The 22,937-nt window shown below is 36.2% G+C and overlaps 1 protein-coding gene across 1 annotated transcript in view; it reads left to right on the top strand.

Annotated features, from left to right (window-relative positions):
• LOC125659007 (structural maintenance of chromosomes protein 3) overlaps nucleotides 1–22,937 on the top strand; it is a 54,636-nt gene that overhangs the window by 14,969 nt on the left and 16,730 nt on the right. The window contains 12 exon segments of the mRNA XM_056148740.1: nucleotides 11,983–12,058; nucleotides 12,493–12,531; nucleotides 13,367–13,506; nucleotides 15,552–15,631; nucleotides 17,534–17,612; nucleotides 17,714–17,831; nucleotides 18,033–18,147; nucleotides 18,284–18,344; nucleotides 18,958–19,038; nucleotides 19,136–19,300; nucleotides 19,856–19,977; nucleotides 22,141–22,285. Coding sequence (XP_056004715.1) covers nucleotides 11,983–12,058; nucleotides 12,493–12,531; nucleotides 13,367–13,506; nucleotides 15,552–15,631; nucleotides 17,534–17,612; nucleotides 17,714–17,831; nucleotides 18,033–18,147; nucleotides 18,284–18,344; nucleotides 18,958–19,038; nucleotides 19,136–19,300; nucleotides 19,856–19,977; nucleotides 22,141–22,285 — 1,221 coding nt within the window.

The following is a 22,937-nucleotide window of genomic DNA, read 5'->3' on the forward strand; positions in this document are numbered from 1 at the left end:
CTCGCTATTTACAAAATGATACATGTACATTGAATATTTACAAAAAACTTGTCAGTTTTCAATACTCATGCTAGGGTTTTCATAGTGTTTAAATTTATGTATGATGCAATGTGTATTAAATGATGAAGAGACATTTTTATTGGAAAACCTTCTATGGTGTATTTATTTAGATATTATGGAATTCACTGTAAGTTGATAAGTACCCGTGTTGAGTAAACAAGTTCAGTTTATATCACTTTATGTCTTCCTCTGATATTGCTTGTCACAGGACATTGCAACCAAATATTGACCACATGAAGTTAGTGACCATTATAAGATAAGAATTCCATGAGTTTTTGTTGTCACATGGTGTCATGCTCTCTTTGTTATTGTGAGATGTAGTTTTGCACCGAGACGTATGACAGGACGTCAGCTATCTTCTGTTCACACGATAGGGACTTCAGTATGGCATATAGTTACAAACGCGGCGTGTCATTCATTATCTCAATGAAAACTGATGACACAATTTACTTAGATTACATTGTGAGTGATCACTGTAGATGGTTTTATGACCCTATGCTAATAGTTTAATGACATACACCAGGAGGTTACCAGATATGTTTATTTTTCTTTGTTTTGTTTTGGATGAATTGGTGTTGTTGTTTTTGTTAACGTGCAGTAAAACATGGGTAGAGCAAAGTGCTGGGGACAATGAATTGTGATTCATCATAAACGTAGTACAGTAATATATTCATTAAGTTTTTAAAACTTCAGGGAATGAAAATCACTTCACTGTGAGGGTAAATTCAATATAAGCAGGTTTGCTGTGACCGTGTTTTACTGTATAAAAATTAAACATTGTTCAATGACTTGTACATCAATACAGTGTATATGTATATTGTTTGTAGACATTTATAGGTGGAGTAGGTACATTGGTCAGACATTTACATATATGATTTTACATGCATAATGTTATTAATGGTGGCAGCAGATTCAGTGATGAATATAAATCTGATATAGCGATGGAGTACACTAATAATCGGATTCATTGTATTATTGAATAATTCTGTGCTTTCCTATTGGCTGAGATCCAACATACATGGAAAAATGAAACGTTATATTCACCTGCACGTACCTCCGAAGTGAATATAACTTTTGATTTCTCAAACATTGCACCAAATATTGCTTTCCTATTGGCCGAGATCCAACATGCACGGAAAAATGAAACGTTATATTCACCTGCACGTACCTTCGAAGTGAATATAACTTTTGATTTCTCAAACATTGCACACCAAATATAAAATGGGAAGTTTTGGGTCATTCGATGAAAACTCATCTCTGTATTCCTTTCGGCTACCTTGCACTGTAATTGTGAGAAAAGGGTAACATCTATCACAAAGTTGAGTTATAACAACATGGAAGTCGATCAAAAGATGACCGATTAGGTATTGTTGGGTAATTAGTTCTATATATATTGTGGTAGCCTGTTTCAATGTTTTAAATTATTTGGCTATGTGGAAAATAAAAACTCCTGTCACTAATGACTTTCAGCTAGGAGTTGCAGTCTAGTGGTATATATAAAAAAAAAAATGGCTGACAAGGAATTGTTTTGTAGGCTGTAGTAGCCAGTTTCAATGTTTTGAATTATTCAATCATAATTATTGACATTTTCTCTGTCAATGTGCTAATCACTTTGCTACAGTCAATATTGTACTGTTCAGGTGGGTAAAACTTCATGGTGACCTCAAAAATTCAGTGATTATATTGTAGCAATAGAGTACATACTGATAAATATGTCTTTCCAAGTTCAGTTGATGGTGAAATGATAGCATAAATTTGTTAATAATATATCGAGTTTAATAAGAAGAGCGACTAAAATGTGTTCTTAACGAGAATTACACACACACACAGCACTAAAAATGACCAATCAAAAATGACCACTAAAAATGACCAATCAAAAGTGGATTAGACTAATTTAAGTAGACATATTAGTGCTTCGTGAAAAGTATGCTGGCATGAAGCATTGCTCTTCAGGGCACTCTCATGTATTCTTTAAAAACGAAATCTGTTTCTTATATTTTACATTCTACTTTCATTTCTGTCGGAATTCCCAGCCATTAAAATCGTCATACTATATTTATCAAGATTCGTATGCACATTGTTCACATTCATGAGGAAATCGCTATCAATTCAATTGGTAACGACATCAAAGGCAAAACCCTGGGATACGTATACACACACACACACACATGTATATACTTTATCTAGAATCAGTGTGATTCTAATGTACCTGATATTTGTGACTCCACCATGTTGAATTAATGCACTTTGGAGATTTCACGTTAAAGTGGTTTCTCAGTCAGGAATTGAATCTCGTTTGTATAAACATGTATAAAGTTTTATAGCCTTTTATGGTTGGTGCGCAACATTTACACTGATTTTATGCCTTTTTATTTTTGTTGTTTAAAAAAAAAATTTGTGGCAAATTTTATATATATATATGTACTTTTAGAATTGTTGAAACATTTTTATTTTTTTTTTTTTTTTTTTTTACAAATGTTACTGATTTCAGATACATTGAATGTAAACCTAATTTAGATTTTAAAAAAACTGATAAACTGTATATATACAGTAAGTGTAGCGCTAAGTCTGTAGTCATTGTTGGTGTAGTACAGTGTTGTCTATGTTTTTAATTTAATTTGCCTACTCTGAGTAAGCAATGCAATTCATGCTGCAGCTACTTCTGGTGATGACTCCTATTTGTTTTTAATACTCTAGACCAGTGAGAATGTGAGAGGGTTCACGGCTGTTGTTACCTTCTTTAGTGGACATTTTTGTTTTGTTAATGTTCAAACTTTCATAGAAATTATATCTGGGACAGAAGTACTGAACATTCATAACTGTAAATGAATTATATACTTCGATCATGATCATGTATATATACTAGTCCAGTTTCACTACAAACAGTAGTATTATTCTTATGGTGATGGATGATATAATTATATTTAGTTCTTTAAATATTTTATGTGTCTTACTGGGGGGGGGGGGGGGGGGGGGGGGGCAAATGCAAGGATTTCTATATTTCATGGAGGTGAATGCCAATTTCATCAGATTTATACTTGAAACAGTTAATATTTAAACAATGAAGCATGGTCAACTGACATGACGGAGGAATGCATCTTTAGGTCTGTAGTATATGCATTTATGCAACCATATTTCAAAAGTAAAGTGAACACACTAAATGGAACTACCGAGATTTGTCACATGACTGTTTTAATTGTCTGATATTTGATTTTTTGTTCATAATATATCAAGTTTTGTTATGTGTGATAATTCACGAAGAATATTGAAGAAAATTTACAGTTAAATTTTGAATTTTTTGCTTAAATTGACGAACAAATATTTTAGAGCAAGAAAGATGCACACTTGTAAGTTTACAACATAGCATGTCTAGATCATGGTTTGGCATAGTGTCAATTGCTTTTGCTCATCATTGACATATGAACTTGAAACTATACAGTTTATTGGTAATTTATAAGGGAATGTCAATTAACAATAAAGATTCTGCTGGAATTAAGATTAGTATGTTAATTTATATTTACTATTAGACATGTATATAATGATGAACTGGTGATGTATCTGGTATTCATTAATAAAAATATTAATACTTATTCTTAAGTGTCTTATTTTTACTGAGCTGAAGGCTTGAATGAGCTTTTCTGATTGATATATTCCCATTATGTGGGAGTTCTTATCATATTCACCTTCTTTGGAACCAATGCATCAATTTCAACCAAACTTTGCATAAAGAATCTTGGTAAAGGAGATTCAAGTTTGTCCAGATGAAGGGCCATGCCCCTTTGAAGGGGGAGAAAATTAATAACAAGAGATCCACAGGCCTTATCAGTCACCTGATTCATTTTGATAATTTTCCTGTTTTGCATATCTAAACTAAATTGAACCTAAATAATTATGTTATTAAAACACAAATGCACTTTAAAGTGCCCTTGTGTCATGGTGCAGTACTTTGATCTTATCCATACTTTGAATCAGACAGAAAACCTTTGTCAGGAATCCAGCGTACAATAACTTTCAGGGAGGAGCTTAGCTGTACAATAACTTCCATGAAACCATGCTATAACTTCCAGGGGCGGAGCTTAGCTATATAGTAACTTCCAGGGGCGTAGCTTGGCTCCATGCTAAAACTTCCAAACTATGAACACAACTAGCTAAAGTCTGACATACATGTACGTAATGTGCCCAATATCCCTAATCCGCTCTTTTTTCATTATCCACAATACCATGCATATTCGAGACAACATCCAAGTCATTTTGAAACTAAAAAGTCAGTGTCACCAATCTCCACATCGAGTCTTTTATCAACCCCAGACTTCTGATGTCACATCGCATGCAATTTTTGCAATGATGTTATGAATATTCAAGACACAAGACATTTCAATGCTTTCTTTTGTTTGTATGAAGTTTATTGTACAGAGGGCCATACAAACAAAAGAAATTACCATGAATATAACATACTGATGGACTTTTTAACACTATGCTGGAACCCTTGGAACTGATACATTGTGAGGAGTAGATAACCTCTATTTATTTTGAGGTCACATGGTCAAAGGTCAAACTGGACATAGGAATATACTGACTGCTCAATGTCTAGAGAACACTTTGCTTGACAGACATCAAACTTATTACACTGGTACATCTTCAGGAGATGATGACCCATTTAATTTTGAGGTCACATGGTCAAGGGTCAAACTCAATCTAATTAAAATTAGATCTTCCATCCACTCCCCAGTTTTCGATACGTCGCTTCCACGCGACGTATCGAAAACTGGGGAGCGGATGGAAGATCTAATTTTAATTAGATTGGGGTCAAACTGTACATAGGAACATACTGTCCGCTCAATATCTTGAGAAGCCTTTGCTTGACAGACATCAAACTTGGTATACTGGTACATCTTAAGGAGTAGATGGTCCCTATTCATTTTGAGGTCACATGGTCAAGGGTTAAACTGAACGTAATAAAATATTGTCTCCTATATTTTAAGAATCATTTGCTTGATTGACATCAAACTTGGTACACTGTTACAGCATAAGGAGAAGATGACCTCTGATTTTTAGGTCACATGGTCAATCCACTCTAAACATAGAAAGATGTTGTCTGTTCAATGTTTTGAAATGGTTTCACACTACTATCAATTAAATGATGCATATGTATAACCCTTTTCAATTTTGCACCATGGGGGGCATACATGTACATCTTTTACAAACATTTTTTGTTTAATTTGTAGACCATTTTGCAACAAGGGAATGCAGTTTTGTACTTAAAATGTTATCTATAACTACTTTTTAGCTCACCAGCTAATTAGAATGTCTATCTAAATCTTGTAGGCATTGTTATTGGATATTCATATCATGCATCAAATCACAGCAAAATTCTGACTCTTAAAATTTCTTTTTGCAAACAAACCACCATTGTTATCATTCCAGGAAGAAGAAAACACGCACAAAAAATTCATATGAAATAATTGAAAGTCTTCAGGAGTAAACCTCGAAAAACAATCCTATTAAAGGTGGTATGCTGTTGAACTGTGTTGGCCTCTGCCTTTCCTTTGGATCACAGTAGCAGCGTGGAGAAGGGGGACCTGCCGCATGGGCAACAGCCTGTCCTCCATATCACAATGCCCAGGCTTACATCCGCCCACACCATCACCTATACACTCACACTTGCCTCTGGAGAGGGCTCCCCAGTTTCACTACTTTTCTGGAGTAGACACAACAAGGGAAGAAACGGTTACCAGTGATAAGCCATCGCTCAAAGTGGCGTAGAGCGAGGCGCCAGGGGCTTCTTCCGACGGTAGGAGAGATCTTCATGTCTCACTGGACAGCTACTGCCCACCTCAAGCTGGGCAGCTCCTAATCTGAGATTCCTCCGACTCTTACCCCCGCTTTTATATTGTGACATGAGGAATCTCGGATTAGGCAGCCCCCAGCCAGTAAGGTGTTGTCCCGCCACAGTCTGCTTTTTCATTGGGTGCATGGAGATTAGGAGAAAACCTGACAAGCAGATCGTCAACCACCGCACCAGGCAACAACAAAATAAAACTCTCAAAAAAGAGACCAGCTCTAAAACTGGGATGTTGGAATGTTCAGACAATGATGCCTGGCTCTTCTCAAAATCTTCAGGACATTAATGATGCCAGAAAAACAGCTGTCATCAATGATGAGCTCAAGAGACTAAATTTTGACATTGCCACACTGCAGGAAACACAGCTTGCCAATGCAGGCACATTGAAGGAGAAGGACAACACATTCTTCTGGCAAGGGAAGAGCTCTAATGAACCCAGAGAACATGTAGTGGGCTTTGCAGTAAAGAACAGCTTGCTGAACATGGTTGAACCAGGCAGCAATGGCTCCGCTCTTGACTCTCTACCTTAAAGGGGCATGGACACAATTTGAGCTGTATCTCACTTATAACTCAACAACTGATATTCAATTTTTTGCTGATCATTAGTAATACCTTAGTTAAGCATTCTAAACATTAAAAATCAAAAAATAAAATTTTCAAATTTTCAGCTGAAATTGTGTCCATGTCCCTTGCATTTGCCCCGACGCTGTCTGCCTTACTGGATACCAAGGATGAGTTCTATGAGAACCTTGCATCCATCGTCAGCAACACCGCCAGCACAGAACACTAGTTCTTCTGAGTGACTTCAATGCTAGAGTGGGAGCAGACGAGTGAAGAAATTAAATGAGAACGTACAGCGACTGCTTGAGGTCTGTGCCTTCCACAACCTGTGCATCGCCAACTCCTTCAAGAACAAACCTCAACACAAAGTCTCCAGGAGACATCAGCGTTCAAAGCAATGACACTAACTGGATCTAATCCTGGTCACATGCATCACCATCAAGAATTTTCTTCGCACACGCTCTTACCACAGCGCAGACTGCGACATGGACTCCTCCCTTGTATGCTACAAGATCAGGCTGCAACCAAAAAAAGTTTTACCATGGAAAGAAACCAGGGGTCCCTCACATCAACGTCAGTAAGATGACTCGGCCAGATCTCGTGGAACAGTTCGCGGAGACCTTTGAGAAAGAATGCGATGTATCACAGCCCAGAGACATTGCCACAGAAAAATGGGAAATTCTGCAAGACACCATTTACCACACTACATTGACTACCTTTGGGAAGAAAACCTCAAAGTCAAACGACTGGTTTGAGGCCAAGTCTGCCAAGATGACCCCAGTTATGGAAGCCAAGCGTGCCACACTCGCAGAGTACAAACGGTTACCAACTGATAGGAACCTGCAGCATTTCATGGTTTCCAGGAGCAAGATCCAGCTTAGCGGCAGGCGCTGCACCCAGAGCTCAGCGAGACGATCCAGACAGCTGCTGAAATCAGCAACATCAGAGGGATGTATGATGACACCAAAAAGGCTCTAGGACCAACACAGAGCAAGACAGCCTCCCTCAAATCCACCACTGGGGACGTCATTACTGATCAAGGCCAGGAGATGGAGAGATAGGTGGAACACTACTCCGACCTCTACTCCAGAGAGAATACAGTGACTCCTGCAGCCCTCAATGCTATTAAATGCATGCCAGTAATGGAAGAACTTGATGCAGAGCCAACAATGGACAAGCTGAGCAAGGCCATTAACAGTTTAGCTGCAGTCAAGGCACCAAGCAATGTCAGTATCCCTCCAGACATCATTAAGTGCTGCAAGACTACCCTACTGCACCCTTTGCATGAAGCCCTCTGCCAGTGCTGGAGAGAGGGAGCTGTGCCGCAAGACATGAGGGATGCCAAGATTGTCACTCTATACAAGAACAAGGGCGAGAGAAGCAACTGCAACAACTACAGAGGTGTCTCCCTTCTCAGCACCGTCGGTAAAGTCTGGGTCCTCCTGATCTGCCTGCAGAAGCTGGCTGAGCGTATCTACCCAGAATCACAGTGTGGTTTCCGAGCTAAAAGATCCACGATAGACATGGTCTTCTCCCTTTGTCAACTCCAAGAGAAGTGCAGAGAGCAGCAGATGCCCCTGTATATTGCATTCATCGACCTCACCAAGGCCCTCCAAGACTGCACAGCTTAATCGAGTCCTACCGCACCAACATGAAGGGGAATGTGCAGTTCAACAGCAACCTTTCCGAATCCTTTGACATACGAAGTGGGGCCAAACAAGGTTGTGTGCTTACCCCAACCCTCTTTGGGATTTTCTTTGGACTCTTCCTAAGACACACCTTTGGCACCACCCAAGAGGGTATCTACCTGCAGACAAGATCAGATGGCAGGCTCTTCTATCTTGCCCACCTAAAGGCGAGGACAAAGGTCCACACGACCCTCATCAGAGAAATGCAGTTTGCTGATGACACTGCTGTTGCGACTCACATCCAACATGATTTGCAGCTGCTGATAGATCACTTCGCCCAGGCCTGCAAAGACCTTAGGCTAACCATTAGTCTGAAGAAGACAAACATCCTAGCCCAAGACACATCGGCACCACCAGTCATTACCATTGACAACTATGAGCTCGACAACCTTAGGTCCAATGTTACTGATAAACTCTCCCTTGACGCTGAGATCAACAAAAGGCTCGGGAAGGCAGTCACAACACTCGCCCGCCTAACATCAAGAGTGTGGAACAATCCCAAGTTGACCATGAAGATGAAGATGGCTGTGTACAACGCCTACGTCCTCAGCACTCTCCTGTATAGTAGTGAGACATGGACCACATACGCCCACCTCAGAAGTCTCCGACACATACTCGGTATTTCCAGGCAAGATAAAGTGACCAACACCGAAGTCCTGTCTTGTGCTAGCCTCCCCACCATGTATACTCAGCTAAGACGACGTTGGCTGCGCTGGCTTGGTAACGTTTGCCGTATGGAGGATGGCGAAATCCCAAAAGACGTCCTCTACAGTGGGCTTGTCGCAGAGCAGAGAAGCAATGGCCGCCCGCAGCTAAGGTACAGGGACGTACATGTGAAAGAGAGACATGAAGACGCTCGACATCAACATTAAGTCCTGGGAGGACCTTGCAAATGATAGCGCCAGCAGGAGGAGCACCCTCCTTAAACAGCTGTAGAAGCAAGCCCGCGAAAGGAAACGATAGCAACAGACCAGAATCATCCTACAGATGTGACTGTCACTCTCGCATCGGTCTCTACAGCCACAAGAGGCACTGCTCAAGGTCAGACTCCCCAAACAGATAGTGGACGGGGGGGGGGGGGGGGGGGTCGTCACTATCCATGGTCAGCCATGACTGAAAGAGGCCTGCTAGTGTTGGTCAAATTAAGCTTATTAATTAAATGAAATGGAAGCCAAGATGACATGACCATATTGACCCATTCTTGACTTGGAACCTCTACCCCTAAGGTTACAAAATTCACAATTTCGGCACAACCCTTTCTGCTTTTCCCAATTGTGTGCATTTAGTTGTTATATAGTATCAGCAAAGGTCTTTCAAATGATAAAAAGATATTTAATCACATTGACAATTTTAGCCCAACCTGGCACTAAAACCTCTATTATTAAAATGATCCCTGGTGTAGAGGTACTTTACATAATACTAATTGAAAATAGATATTTTAGAAGGAGCAGGTACACGGTAGCAAATCACGTGACTTTTGCATAACCTATTACTTGGAGAAATGCTGACAAAAGTCAACACAAGGGAAAATTCAATTGAGTAAGTAAATGTACACCTTGAATATCAATAACAAATTGTCACATAACTTAAAATTTATTCTAAAATGGTAGTTCTATATGTGCGATAGAAGCAGAGCATTTGACACCGTTTTTCGTGGTCGGAAAGTTTTAGACTGAAAAATGTAAAAAAAAAAAAAAAAAAAAAAAAAAAAAAAAGTGTGATCCAATCTAAACAGTATATGTAATTAAATCTTGCATCTTTTGTGGTCTGATATCTTTGACATTTGCCCAACATACACTAAGATGGGGAACCAAAGATAACATACACTCTGTATAAAGTGATATAAACTTTGCAGAGCTGAACTGGATTTCTGCAATCAACGGGAACCAGTGTGGCACAAAAGAAGGAAAAAAAAGTTGATACAAGGGAGAAAACTCTTTATCGCTGTGTAACATATTTCGAAAAAGCCCGGGCTTTATGAAGGTCGCCTAAGTAAACGACAAATGTCTATATTTATATATTTTCCTTTTCCATCGCGTTTTCATGAAGAAATATATTAAAATACCATCTAGATATATTTTGATACAATATAAACCAGATTTAAGAACACACATGATCTAACTTTTTATGATATTTTATTTATTGTGCATGGTATAGGTGACCATACAGTTTACCGCCATTTGCAATTTGTAAACAAAGCCAACATTTTGCCTACAGATAATCGAAGATCACTTCAAATGTCACTATATATTTAAAAATGCATAGGTGATCGCTATTTTATATAATGTACATAACATAAGGACGTTTGCAAAATGTACATTAAACAGGTAAGAAGTCATCAAAACGTTTTAAACTGTTCGGTATCGGCGGCGTTGATGCTCGTCTGCAGTTTCTGAAGCGTTAGTTTATGACCAAAAAAAACAAACCCAACAACCATGCATAATTCAGTCCATATCTGCTATTAATGCTGTACTGAATAAAACTAAAGCTGGCTTGGTTATTTATTAGTTAAGCTAATCGTATCTCTTTCATCGTGTGATAATTTGCCCTGGTGCTGCGTCTTTATACTAGGATGTCGGACCTTAGGTTTTTCGTAATATTTTCACTGTTCAGTTACCTAAAGATTATCTAAAATATGCCCCTTTTTGTTTGTGTTGTTAGGAAATTGTCCAAGCCTAGTAGCCTACATCTATTTCGTGATGATGAAAAGAACATTCTCTTAAAAACAATAAAGCTCTCTTTTTTTGACAAATGTCAGGGAACTTCCTGGCACCCCACCTTTAAATTCATCACAGTACTTAAAATGATCTATAGGTTATTACAAGGTAAGGGGATTCATTTTTTAAAACAGTACATGTAGCAACAGTTTTTATATGTACCACGTCCCATGCATAGTCACCATCTTTTTGCACTTCTAACTATTTGAGCTTACTGCTAGAATTTGAAAATTCGCAATTGCTGATCTATGGGTTATTCATTGTTACAGGTATACTTTCCATGACTTAAACTTTGAACTGTTGATGTTCTCGATCTCTGAAGAATTCTCCCAGTTCTGATTTTTTTCCTCAAATGAATTAACTGTTCAACTCTCATTTTACATGAACAGAATCGTACATATCAACGTCAGAAAATTACAATTTTCCTCGTACAACATTGAGCATTATCCAAATTTCATTTTTAAAAAAATGGTTCTAATTCATGTAACAATTTCATGAAACTTTCTGTACAAAAATAGGTAAAAATCTGAGAAATAAAGGAACTGTATCGCTTAATGGACTTGATAAAGAAATCAATGAAAACAGAGTTATTGCACTTGAATTCAATATTTTGAAACATATTGATTAATCATATATAACTTAGACGATTGAAATATTTTATGTTTAAAAAAAATTTTTCTAATAACTATCAGATAAGACTCCAACAAAATTTTTGTTTCTATGATGCATATAAATTAATATAAATCATCGAATTTGCAAAATCTTGTGATGTCACATTATGGTTGGGATTACTTTTAGTTAATTGGTCTACTGAAAAGTGCTGAATTCCAGACTCTTAAAAACTCAATCTCAAGAAGTTTTATTGTAGTCCAATGGACTTCGAGTTTCTCGAGTCACTTCAGTGTGTTTGAATTTTTGGTTTTCTTTTTTTTTTTTATTAGTTTCAAAGGTCAACTTGGTAAAAAATAGGGTTTTCAATGTAAAAATTGTAGGCAAGGGACATAACTTTAGTTAACTGTTGATACATTATTGTTTAAGAAAGCATTCAATATTGTGGAAACTGAAGTACAGTTTCATGAAAATCACCATGCAACACTTTAATTTCAATTTTCAGGTAATTATCCAGGGGTTTAGAAGTTACAGGGATCAAACTGTTGTCGAACCTTTCAGCCCCAAACACAATGTCATAGGTAATTTTATTTTTCTCATTTTCTCATCAAACCTTGTTTGAGCTATATCTTACAGTTTGTTTTAGGTTAAATTATGATGTTTTTCAGTGGGTTTTTTTTTTTATTATTAAAGATTTTGCATGAAAATAATTATTCTATTAAAAATTAGCAAAACACTTCTGTATAGAATGGTTGAAAGAGAAAATTTAGTTATTCCTCACATCTCAATATGTCATTGTGGTAGCTTTCTATCCAATAAGATGGTGTCTAAGAAACTAAAGATCTATTTTCTTGGCTTTATGGCACCTGCAAATTACTGTTAAGGTCAGATTATGATTTATTGGGAATGTGTTATGGTCTAAGATCATATCTGTTCGGAATTGCACAAGACCATATTTGGATCCATAGTGTTTCACTAGTCAAGCACATCTAATAATTTATCCCTCTATTTGTAGTTGGCAGAAATGGGTCAGGGAAAAGTAACTTTTTCTATGGTAAGTCTGAGAAGCTATTTGAAGATGCAAAGATTACTATGCATGTTATTGTAATATGAAATGATAAGTGTATATAAATTGAAGGCAAAAATGAATTTTTAGCCTGTATTTGTGTATTGTTACATGTACCGTATATACTCGCCTATAAGTCGGATTTTAGGGAGCTAGCAATTGGTCCAAAACTTTATATCCGACTTATAGATGAGTCCTAAGAAGATTAGCATTTTTCTGGACAGCGTAATATAGAGCATTTTTGAATAACTTTGTACCCCGACGATTATCATGATTAACGCTAACTGGACTTATATATACATGTGTTCTAGGATTATATGCATAAAGTACAAGTATTTACATAAATGTATTTTAATAATTTTATTCATACATGTAAGTGTATATTACTGATATTGATTTGTTGATAAAATGAATAAATATCAGCGCATGTCACAAAATATTATCTGAAACAGAGGTGAAAATGTTAGAGCATTGGTTTGAAATTGTCAACCGATTCTTGAAAAAGTTATACCGACTTATAAATGGGTCAATGGTAAATCCCTCCAAAATAGGCTACAAAATATACAACCGACTTATAGGTGAGTATATACGGTATTTAGTGATTTCATCATTATTCTGGATTACCAATTCACGATAATGTCAGGTCAAGAAATCAAGTACAATTTTAGTTGGTAAAGGAGAATATGTGGGGGATGGGCTATATCCAAAACATTGTTAAATATTGTTATTTAGTAGGGTGCAGATATTTTTGTGAGGCGTCTGTCTATAGAATGAGTGATATATTGTTGATGTACATACCTGTGAACATTGTTTTGTTTGCCAGCTATCCAGTTTGTCCTTTCGGATGAATTCAGTCATCTTAGACCAGAACAGAGGCAAGCTCTTCTTCATGAAGGAACGGGTCCAAGGGTTATTTCCGCGTTTGTGGAAATTATATTTGACAATTCAGATAACAGAATACCAGTAAGTTGTGGTGAAGTGTGAGAATATTTATAATTTCTGAATTATATGTGTAACCAGTATTGAAAATCAGAATGGGCTAAAGTGAAATAATTCTGTTACTAAAGATGTCTTCTTTGCTTGTTTCACAACACATTATTTGTGATTTATGATACAAATTCAGGGTTGTCACTAGGAATTTTTCAAGACGAGTTGCAGACTCATGGTTTATTAGCAGCTTGAGTCTTGTGAAAATTTTACAAGCCCCATGAAAATTTCATGAGTCATTTTTGTATGAGATCTTCGAGAAAAGTAAAACGAGAAGTAATTTTTCTGCACCCCTATTCATAAGAAACACAAGCTGATGCTCTCCTCTCGGTTGGCTTTTAAAACAAATTGCAAACATTGACGGATTAATAACTCTTAATTACCTACCCAATGCATAATTATGATATATAATTAAATTAATTTGTTATTTTACCTCATTTACAACAATTTGAAGAATCATAACAGACAATGCTACTTTCGATTTTGATAAATATGGCTACAGAAAGACGAAGATTTAATAAAACATAGATTTCGAGTTTGAAAACCTTATACTTATAATTCAATTTAATCATCCTTATTAGTGGAAGGAGTTGTGGGTATACAATATTCCCCTATGCACACCTAACTGAGTGTACTTAACAAACATCTTGTGGTCAGTTTCCCCTGAGACTTGTACTGTTCATCACATGTCACCTGGATTTTACTGAGTGTGCACTTTAATTAAAGGGACATGATATGAGCTGAAAATTCTCAAATTTTATATTTCCATTTTAATGTTTAGAATGCTTAACTAAGGTATTTCCAGGGTTAGCAAAAATTTGAATGTCAGTTGTCGAAGTACATGGGAGATACAGAGCTCATAATTCTTGGTTATGTAAACAAGGTTCGTGCCATGTTTTTGTTTACGTACATGTAGGTTAAATATACTTGTAAAAGTTTGTTTAAAGTAGATTTTTCAATTTACCAATTAATTCTTAACACAAGTAAATAGTTTTTAGTGTTTGGCACATCTCATTTTGTTTTAAACATGTTATTTTCTATTAAGCAATCTATATGTAAACAAAAACTTGGCACGAGCCTTGTGTACATAACAAAGACTTGTGAGTGCTGTATCTCACATGTAACACAACAACTTACATAAAAAAAATTCGTTGGCCATTAGAAATACTTAAGTTAAGCATTGTAAGGAATAAAAATGGAAAATTAAAATTTGTTCAAATCATGTCCATGTTCCTTTAATGCACAAATAACAGGGCTTCGGGTAAGAATGGATTTTAGTATAATTTTCACTTGAGTCTGGGACACATCCGCGGGACTTGTCATTTTAGATGTCCTAAATGAATTTTCCACATCTAGGATGCAGATTCTTGCATTAGTGACAACCCTGAATTTGTATTTGATATTGTATGTATTAATGGACAGTGTGTGCCAAAATCTTGCTGTATATTCCTTGTTTATTTTAAAGCATTTGTTCATGAAAATGAAAGTGCATTACATTGTATGGTTAAATCTTTTGCTATATGTAGATTGACAAAGATGAAGTGCATTACATTGTCTGGTTAAATCTTTTGCTATATGTAGATTGACAAAGATGAAGTGCATTACATTGTCTGGTTAAATCTTTTGCTATATATAGATTGACAAAGATGAAGTGCATTACATTGTATGGTTAAATCTTTTGCTATATGTAGATTGACAAAGATGAAGTGCATTACATTGTCTGGTTAAATCTTTTGCTATATGTAGATTGACAAAGATGAAGTGCATTACATTGTCTGGTTAAATCTTTTGCTATATATAGATTGACAAAGATGAAGTGCATTACATTGTCTGGTTAAATCTTTTGCTATATGTAGATTGACAAAGATGAAGTGCATTACATTGTCTGGTTAAATCTTTTGCTATATATAGATTGACAAAGATGAAGTGCATTACATTGTCTGGTTAAATCTTTTGCTATATGTAGATTGACAAAGATGAAGTGCATTACATTGTCTGGTTAAATCTTTTGCTATATATAGATTGACAAAGATGAAGTTGTACTCAGGCGTGTCATTGGATCCAAGAAAGATCAGTACTTTTTAGATAAGAAAATGGTCACGTAAGTATTACATTAGATGGTCATATTTATTGTGGATTTTTACATTTTGAAATAATTTAATTTCAATAGTCAAACTCAATTTGATTGTTTTATAAATTGTTGACATTTAAGCTGCACCATACATGTCTGAATGAGGTCACAGTGCACTTGTCTTGAACCGCTTTTGTCTTTCTGTTTTGTTATTACAGCATTATTATTATTTCATATCATGTAGAATTAAAATTCTGTTTATAGGTATTTGCCAAATTACATCAAATACATTTTACAGATTCAATTACAGAGAATGAAAGTAATTGCCTCTCATTTTACTTGCTATGAATTAAGTTTAGACAGTTTACATTTGTTGTTTTTTTTTTATATACAGTGGAACCCCGTTATTACGTTTTCCATTTTGTCACGATAAAATAACGTAATACCGGGGTCAACGTAATAAACGTTCCCAGTGAAATCCGTTAAAATTATCATTTGGAAATTGTATATCGTCCGTTGATACTCCGTGAAGGGGTGTGTGAATATATCTTTACTGTTTCTTTGTTTAAAAGAATATGATACTTTGTTTTATTTACATCTTATCTTTAATGTCCGTAATTCTTCATGTTCTTATCCCTTTTCTTTATTTCGGTGTAGGATACATAAGGATGTTTTGATAAACGTTGCTTTTTCTGCATTCGTTTGGACCGCCATTTTGTTCAACTTTAAAACAATGCGTTCATGTAAATTTCTCTCAATAACTCGTTCCGGTTCATATTCAACATTCGTATTTAAAAAAATAACAAAACATCGTTTTTATTAAGTTCTCTAATTACACAATACACAACACAATAAAAAAAATCCCACCCAAAAAACAACAAAACTATAGACACAAAACGCACACGATACCCAACACTTACACACTTCTCACCAACGATAAACATGCACGGAGAACAATTTAAGCGCAATCCACATAAAAAAAAAATATATAATGATGCACGAAGATTTCATTTATAACGCTAAATGATGGCACTAAAATCACGTGCGCATCAAGGGATTTTAAAATATTCACTGAAGTAAATGCCGTGCACGAGTTGGCCGATAGATTGGTGTATGTATGGACGAGAGTTACGAACACCCAAGCTGCATGTCCAAACAACGAACAATTTTTTTAATTGAACACCTTTAGTCACCTATGTCCAAGCAGTTACCCAAGCGGTTGTAACATTGCTACGATAAATCTTTCTTGTTTGGTACCAAAGCTGTCCGTGAATAGAGTTTTAATAGCGAAGGTAATCACACTATGCTGAACACGCAGGTGGTTGAGAAATTATTTCTTTGATTATCAAAATATGTAAAATGAAGTAAATTTCATAGAGTACAATTTCTAAATAAACATTATTTAATTGTTTATCACTGGCTTCTATACGGGGTATTCACCTGTATTGATGTCACTAGATCTATCGAAGCGTGATCAGTCGAGCGTCTCTAATCCCCAAACAGACCAGGAAATTTACGTGGTGACTGCCTCGGGCAGTCAAGGTGTGAATGGCTTATTATTTTGAGAATCATTATTGAATAATTAGGGGTTTATTACGTTTTTGTCGGAATTTTTACAACGTAATACCGAGTCCCGGCATTTTAGGACAACGTAATAACGAGGTCTATTTTATATAGGTTTGTTAAGAAATGGTTTTGTGCTTTGAAATTCCAACGTAATATGCGGACTAACGTAATAAAGGGGGAACGTAATAACGGGGTTCCACTGTATAAAAATCGTTTCAAGATTTATTTGGCATTCACTGCTTCAACTTATATTGGATAGATTAAGAAAAAGTTTCTTTCGTTAAGTAGTATGTGGAATTTATTTTTGGTATCTTGAATCAAATATTGTCAAAAGATTTTTCAAACATTCTTTTTTGTAATTTTCAGGAAGGGTGATGTAATGAACTTGTTAGAAAGTGCTGGATTTTCTCGAAGTAACCCGTACTATATTGTTAAGCAGGGAAAGGTATAGTTCTTACATACAAGATTTCAATGAGTTAATAAACCTTTATCTGTATTACAGTGATTCTGAGACTTTTCCCCTTGAACATTTTGTAAATTTTCTAGATTAATCAAATGGCAACAGCTCCTGACTCTCAGAGAATCAAACTTCTTAGAGAAGTGGCAGGAACTAAAGTTTATGATGAAAGAAAAGAGGAGAGTAAAGTCATTCTAAGAGAAACCGGTAAGTTTCAATAGTGTAGCATTTATTTCATCATTCAAGTAAAGTCATTCTAAGAAAATGGTCAGCACACAAATCAGACATCTTTTTACCCCCCAAAAAAACCCACTAGCATTGATTTTTTTAACAGCAACCTAAGTAGCATTATTTGAATATAACGTGTAAAGCTGAACTGCCTGAGATCTCCTATTTGTGGCTTTTTAGAGGGTAAGAGAGAGAAGATAAATGATCTGTTAAAGTATATAGAGGAGAGACTGGCCACATTAGAGGATGAGAAAGAGGAACTTAAAGAATATCAGAAGTGGGACAAGATGAGAAGGTAAATGTATTGTGAAAATATTCTGTTGAGACAGCTCTACTTCATTTAGCATTGTCTTGTAGCAAACTATTATTCCAGATATTGTGCATAAATTACGTTTACAGTTTGTATGTGAGGTCTGTCTGTGTTTTTATAGATCATTAGAATATACCATTCATGACCATGAACTGAGAGACACCAGGAAAAAGTTAGATGAGGTATGATTCATTATTCCTATTATTTTCCCACACCAAGGATTCTTTATTCTCCCACTTAAACATTGATGAAATTAGATGAGGTATGATTCATTATTCCTATTGTTTTCCCACACCAGGACTTCTTTTATTCTCTCACTTAAACATTGATGGAAGTAGTATGACACCATATATGTTGGGTTTATGTAGTGTGAGCAGAGTGTACTTAAGGAGGAATGCTACACCGGAGAAATTTGATGTAGATGAGAAGTGGACGATATGTACAACAATATTTTGAAACTGAAAACTTTCAAATTTACTTTATTTAGTCAAAAAATGTAGTTTTAGTAGAAAACAATCTGGAAAAAATTTAAAAACCCTAGCTGGACTTGAACCCGTGATCTGCAGTTCAGCAGTCGACATGCTAACCTACTGAGCTACTCAGCTAGGCGATAAGTTTTGAAATAAAAAGACAAATATTGCTGATATCTTAATTTTCATCCATGTTTTAAAAGGAAATCAGCCATTGTGACGATGTAGAGTACTTCCTTTAATAAGGTGATCTTCATTGTACTGTTTTTGTAAGTTTTAAAATGAGAATTAAAACTTTGTAAATCATACATTTGTTTTTCTTCAGCTGCAAGAGAAACGAGATAACAGTGGTGCCATGACCCAAAAGATTCGAGACAAACAGCAGTCTACTGTCGACCGAGTTAAGGTACGTGCATGATATCTTCAAAATTATATATTTTTTCTTGCTATATTTTTTTTGGTATGACAAAAAACTACCAATATGTTTTGTAAATTACTTGTAGTCCATAACCAGAGAACTCCGAGACCTGAAGACTAAAATGCAGGGAGTTATGGAAGAGAAAGAAAACATGAACTCAGACAACCAAGAAGTGACCAAACGCAGAGCCAAGCTGGAGTTAATGATCAAGGATATTCAGGATGAACTAGAGGGGGACAAGAGTGCTAGGGTAACAGACTTTGTAATGAACTAGAGGGGGACAAGAGTGCTAGGGTAACAGACTTTGTAATGAACTAGAACTTGAACAGAAGACACTAGTGCTGCGAGACTTGTACAGCACTATTGGTTTCGACTGGTATTTGTCCGATCAGGAAGACCTTTTATTCACAAAATATCTTACGACTAAGATCAAAATTTACAAACACCGTGATTTCCTTATTTTTCATTTCTTGTAGACAATCTGAATCAATATGTAAAGTACATCCATGGTTTATAAAACTTTAATACATACTAAATGACCTTGTGATCTGTACTTAATTATCTGACAATTTTTTTTTTCAGCTTAGTCATAAGATATTTTGTGAATATGGGTCTAGGGAGATGCATAAATTGAAAGTTCTTGTAGGTGAAACATGTTATACAAATGTATGGTTTTGCATCGTGTTGGCATTCATTTTCTGTAAGGGTTTGTCTTACTTGCAACTGGCTTTTATTGAGGGTGAAATGAAGTTTAATAATGCGAGGTCTTCTACGAAATGTTTGAGTGTGAAGTATCATGTTACAGAGCAAGTCCGAGGATGAACTGAAGAAGATACATGAAAAGATTGCTAAAACCCAGCAGCAGCTGGAAAACAACTTGCCTCTGTATGAAGCTCAGAAACAAAGGGAAGAGAACTGTACCCAACAGTAAGAATAGTTTTAGCTTAGAAATATTCTGCTCTCTAAAGTTCATCAAAATATTGAATAAAGGAATGAAAATACATATGATTTTCCTTTCTTAAAATCTACCCATTTGAGCTAAATTCTATTTTTACAACAGATTGAACCATGGACAAAAAACCTTTAAAATTTACTTCTCAATTTAGAGATGTTTTGTGATGTGTAACTGTCAGATTAAAGTTTTGTACCTGTATTTAACTAATTTATCTGAACCAATAATTATTATCAGATTCCTACATACAAGTTCATGAGCAAGGTTTATCTCAAAATATGTAAGTCACATTTGAATCCCTAGGACAATTTCTTTTGGTACTCTTGTTGTTACCCAAGTAACATTTAAACGTAGAGTTGTAATTAGAGTGATATCACTATACCTCTGACCTATACTAAAGTAACATTGTCCTCAGTGAGGGTCAGTTTGGTAGCAATATGGTGAACTAGAGTGATGGTACACACATGTCAGTGTAAGATGAATTTGATTGGCTGGAGTATTATGCAAGGGAGTAAAAGAGAAATGTGATTGGCTGGAGTATTATACAAGGGAGTAAGAGAGAATTAGAATGAAATCCTATTAACTAAAACACCAAATGGTGTCACCCATAATGTTTCACGAACACCTCTTGTTCAGGGGTAGACAAATAGCACTATCTGGAACAACCAGATTTTAGAGTTGGGCAGGTAAAACGAAAAGAAGAATTTTTCTATGGGCAAGTGAATTTTTCAAGTAAGATAAGCAGTGTTGACGTTAATGCCTGTCCAATGGCCCAAGACTGACAAATAATCAGGGGAGCACAAAATTTTTATATGTTGTCTGTCATTTGGGCTAATGAAAAACATGGTCAAATTATAATTGAACGTGAAAAATAGTTCATGTGCCTCAGAATACTGTGGTACTTATTTGTTTGCAGTTAAAAAATAAAGTTCAGTTTGCATTTCAGCTGGATTGGTGCACTGTGACCAATTTTAGGACTTAAAATAAGTCAAACAGTTTTCCAGATTTTTATACCCCCCGCAACAAGTTGGGGGGGGGGGGGGGGGGGGTATACTGGAATCGGGTTGTCCGTCTGTAGACACAATGGTTTCCGGACTCTAAAGCATTATCCTTTCCACCTACCGTCACCATATCATATATATGGACTACCCATGGGATGAAGATGTTCCCTATCGATTTTGGGGTCAAAAGGTCAAAGGTCAAGTGCACTGGACATCGAAGTAGCAATATGGTTTCCGGGCTCTAAAGCGTTATCCTTTCCACCTACAGTCACCATATCATACATATGGACTACCCATGGGATGAAGATGTTCCCTATCGATTTTGGGGTCAAAAGGTCAAAGGTCACGCGCACTGGACATCGAAGTGGCAATATGGTTTCCGGGCTCTAAAGCGTTATCCTTTCCACCTACGGTCACCATATCATACATATGGACTACCCATGGGATGAAGATGTTCCCTATCGATTTTGGGGTCAAAAGGTCAAAGGTCAAGCGCACTGGACATCGAAGTAGCAATATGGTTCGGTTTGTCATGTCATTTGTTTTTTACACTCAGAAAAGAGGTAGTTTATACCTATTACCAACACCCTTTGGGAGATTGGGGTAAGCGGGGGGTATTCTTAGTGAGCATTGCTCACAGTACCTCTTGTTTTTAAATGCCTGTTGTTGAAACTTTGACAAGTTTGTGGCATTTATCGGGAAAAGAAAGGACCCTGAATGCAATAATAACAACAACCTGCTGTGTGTATCTACAGAGTATAACAAAATGAAAATAACCCAGGGATATCTCAAAGCATGGGAGGAAATTTGGTCTTGGCTTCATTACAATGAGCAAACAGAAATAGATAGGAATGAATGAATTGAATGAAATACAAGATAAACAATTTCAAATAGTTTTGTCTATGTCTTAATCTAAGATGGGGCAAGTGAATTTTGTGATAGGGCAAGTGAATTTGGCGTTTCTACTTGACCTTGAACAAGTACTTTAAACATCTATTTGTCTGCCTTGTTCACTTCCTGCGGCCACTCATCATTCAGTTGGAAGAGAAGACATGATTTTGTTCCCCAAGATTATAATTATATAATTCCTCCTAGTTTGCACCTCCATTTTGCGAATCATTATTCTCCCGATTGTAGGTTATCTTTAGCGGAGCAAAGGCGTAAAGAATTGTATGCCAAACAAGGCAGGGGGAACCAGTTTACATCTAGAGATGACCGAGACAACTGGATTAAAAAAGAGTTGAAATCTCTCAATAGGGCAATCCGGGATAAAGAAGAACAGGTCAGTGTCGGACAAACATTGATTTCAAAAAGTTAATTCTGTATGTATTGTATTTTAGCTTATTTAAACTTTGGCTTGATCGGATCTGAAGCACTGTTTGGCATAATCATGATTTATCATTTACGTGTGCTTGTTTTGTGTTTGATTATGGATATTTTAACACAATCACAATTTAGTGTTCCTGCTTCACTGTCAAAAGAAGCTGAAATATGGATCCTGCTAAAAGTAATAATACACTTTTATGGTAAAGTTCACAGGGATTTTTTTACTCCTTGAATCCAGGGGCCAGGGCCTTCAAGTTTGGGAGAAATAGCGATATTTGATTAAAATTGGGAAATTTGTTTCATACAAATAATAAGAAAAACAAGCAAAAAGTTAACCATTTGATATTTTTAAATTTATTGTCAATGTGGCTAGCTTAAACAGGCTTTAATTTCCGGTCTTTGGCAGAGAAAAAACTGTCACATATGTTTTACAACAGAGTGGCACTGATGTTGGAATGGCCCCTCATGACATATTCTCATCAAAGCATCCATCATTTGGGAATTTTTAGGCATTTTGGGAAAAACACCTGCTTTTCAGCATTGGGAATGGGGCCGAATTTCGGTCCTCTACAGACTCTGAAAAAAAGTGTGGTTCACTGTATCATCCT

Source organism: Ostrea edulis, chromosome 9 (assembly GCF_947568905.1).
Source record: "Ostrea edulis chromosome 9, xbOstEdul1.1, whole genome shotgun sequence".
Taxonomy (NCBI): domain Eukaryota; kingdom Metazoa; phylum Mollusca; class Bivalvia; order Ostreida; family Ostreidae; genus Ostrea; species Ostrea edulis.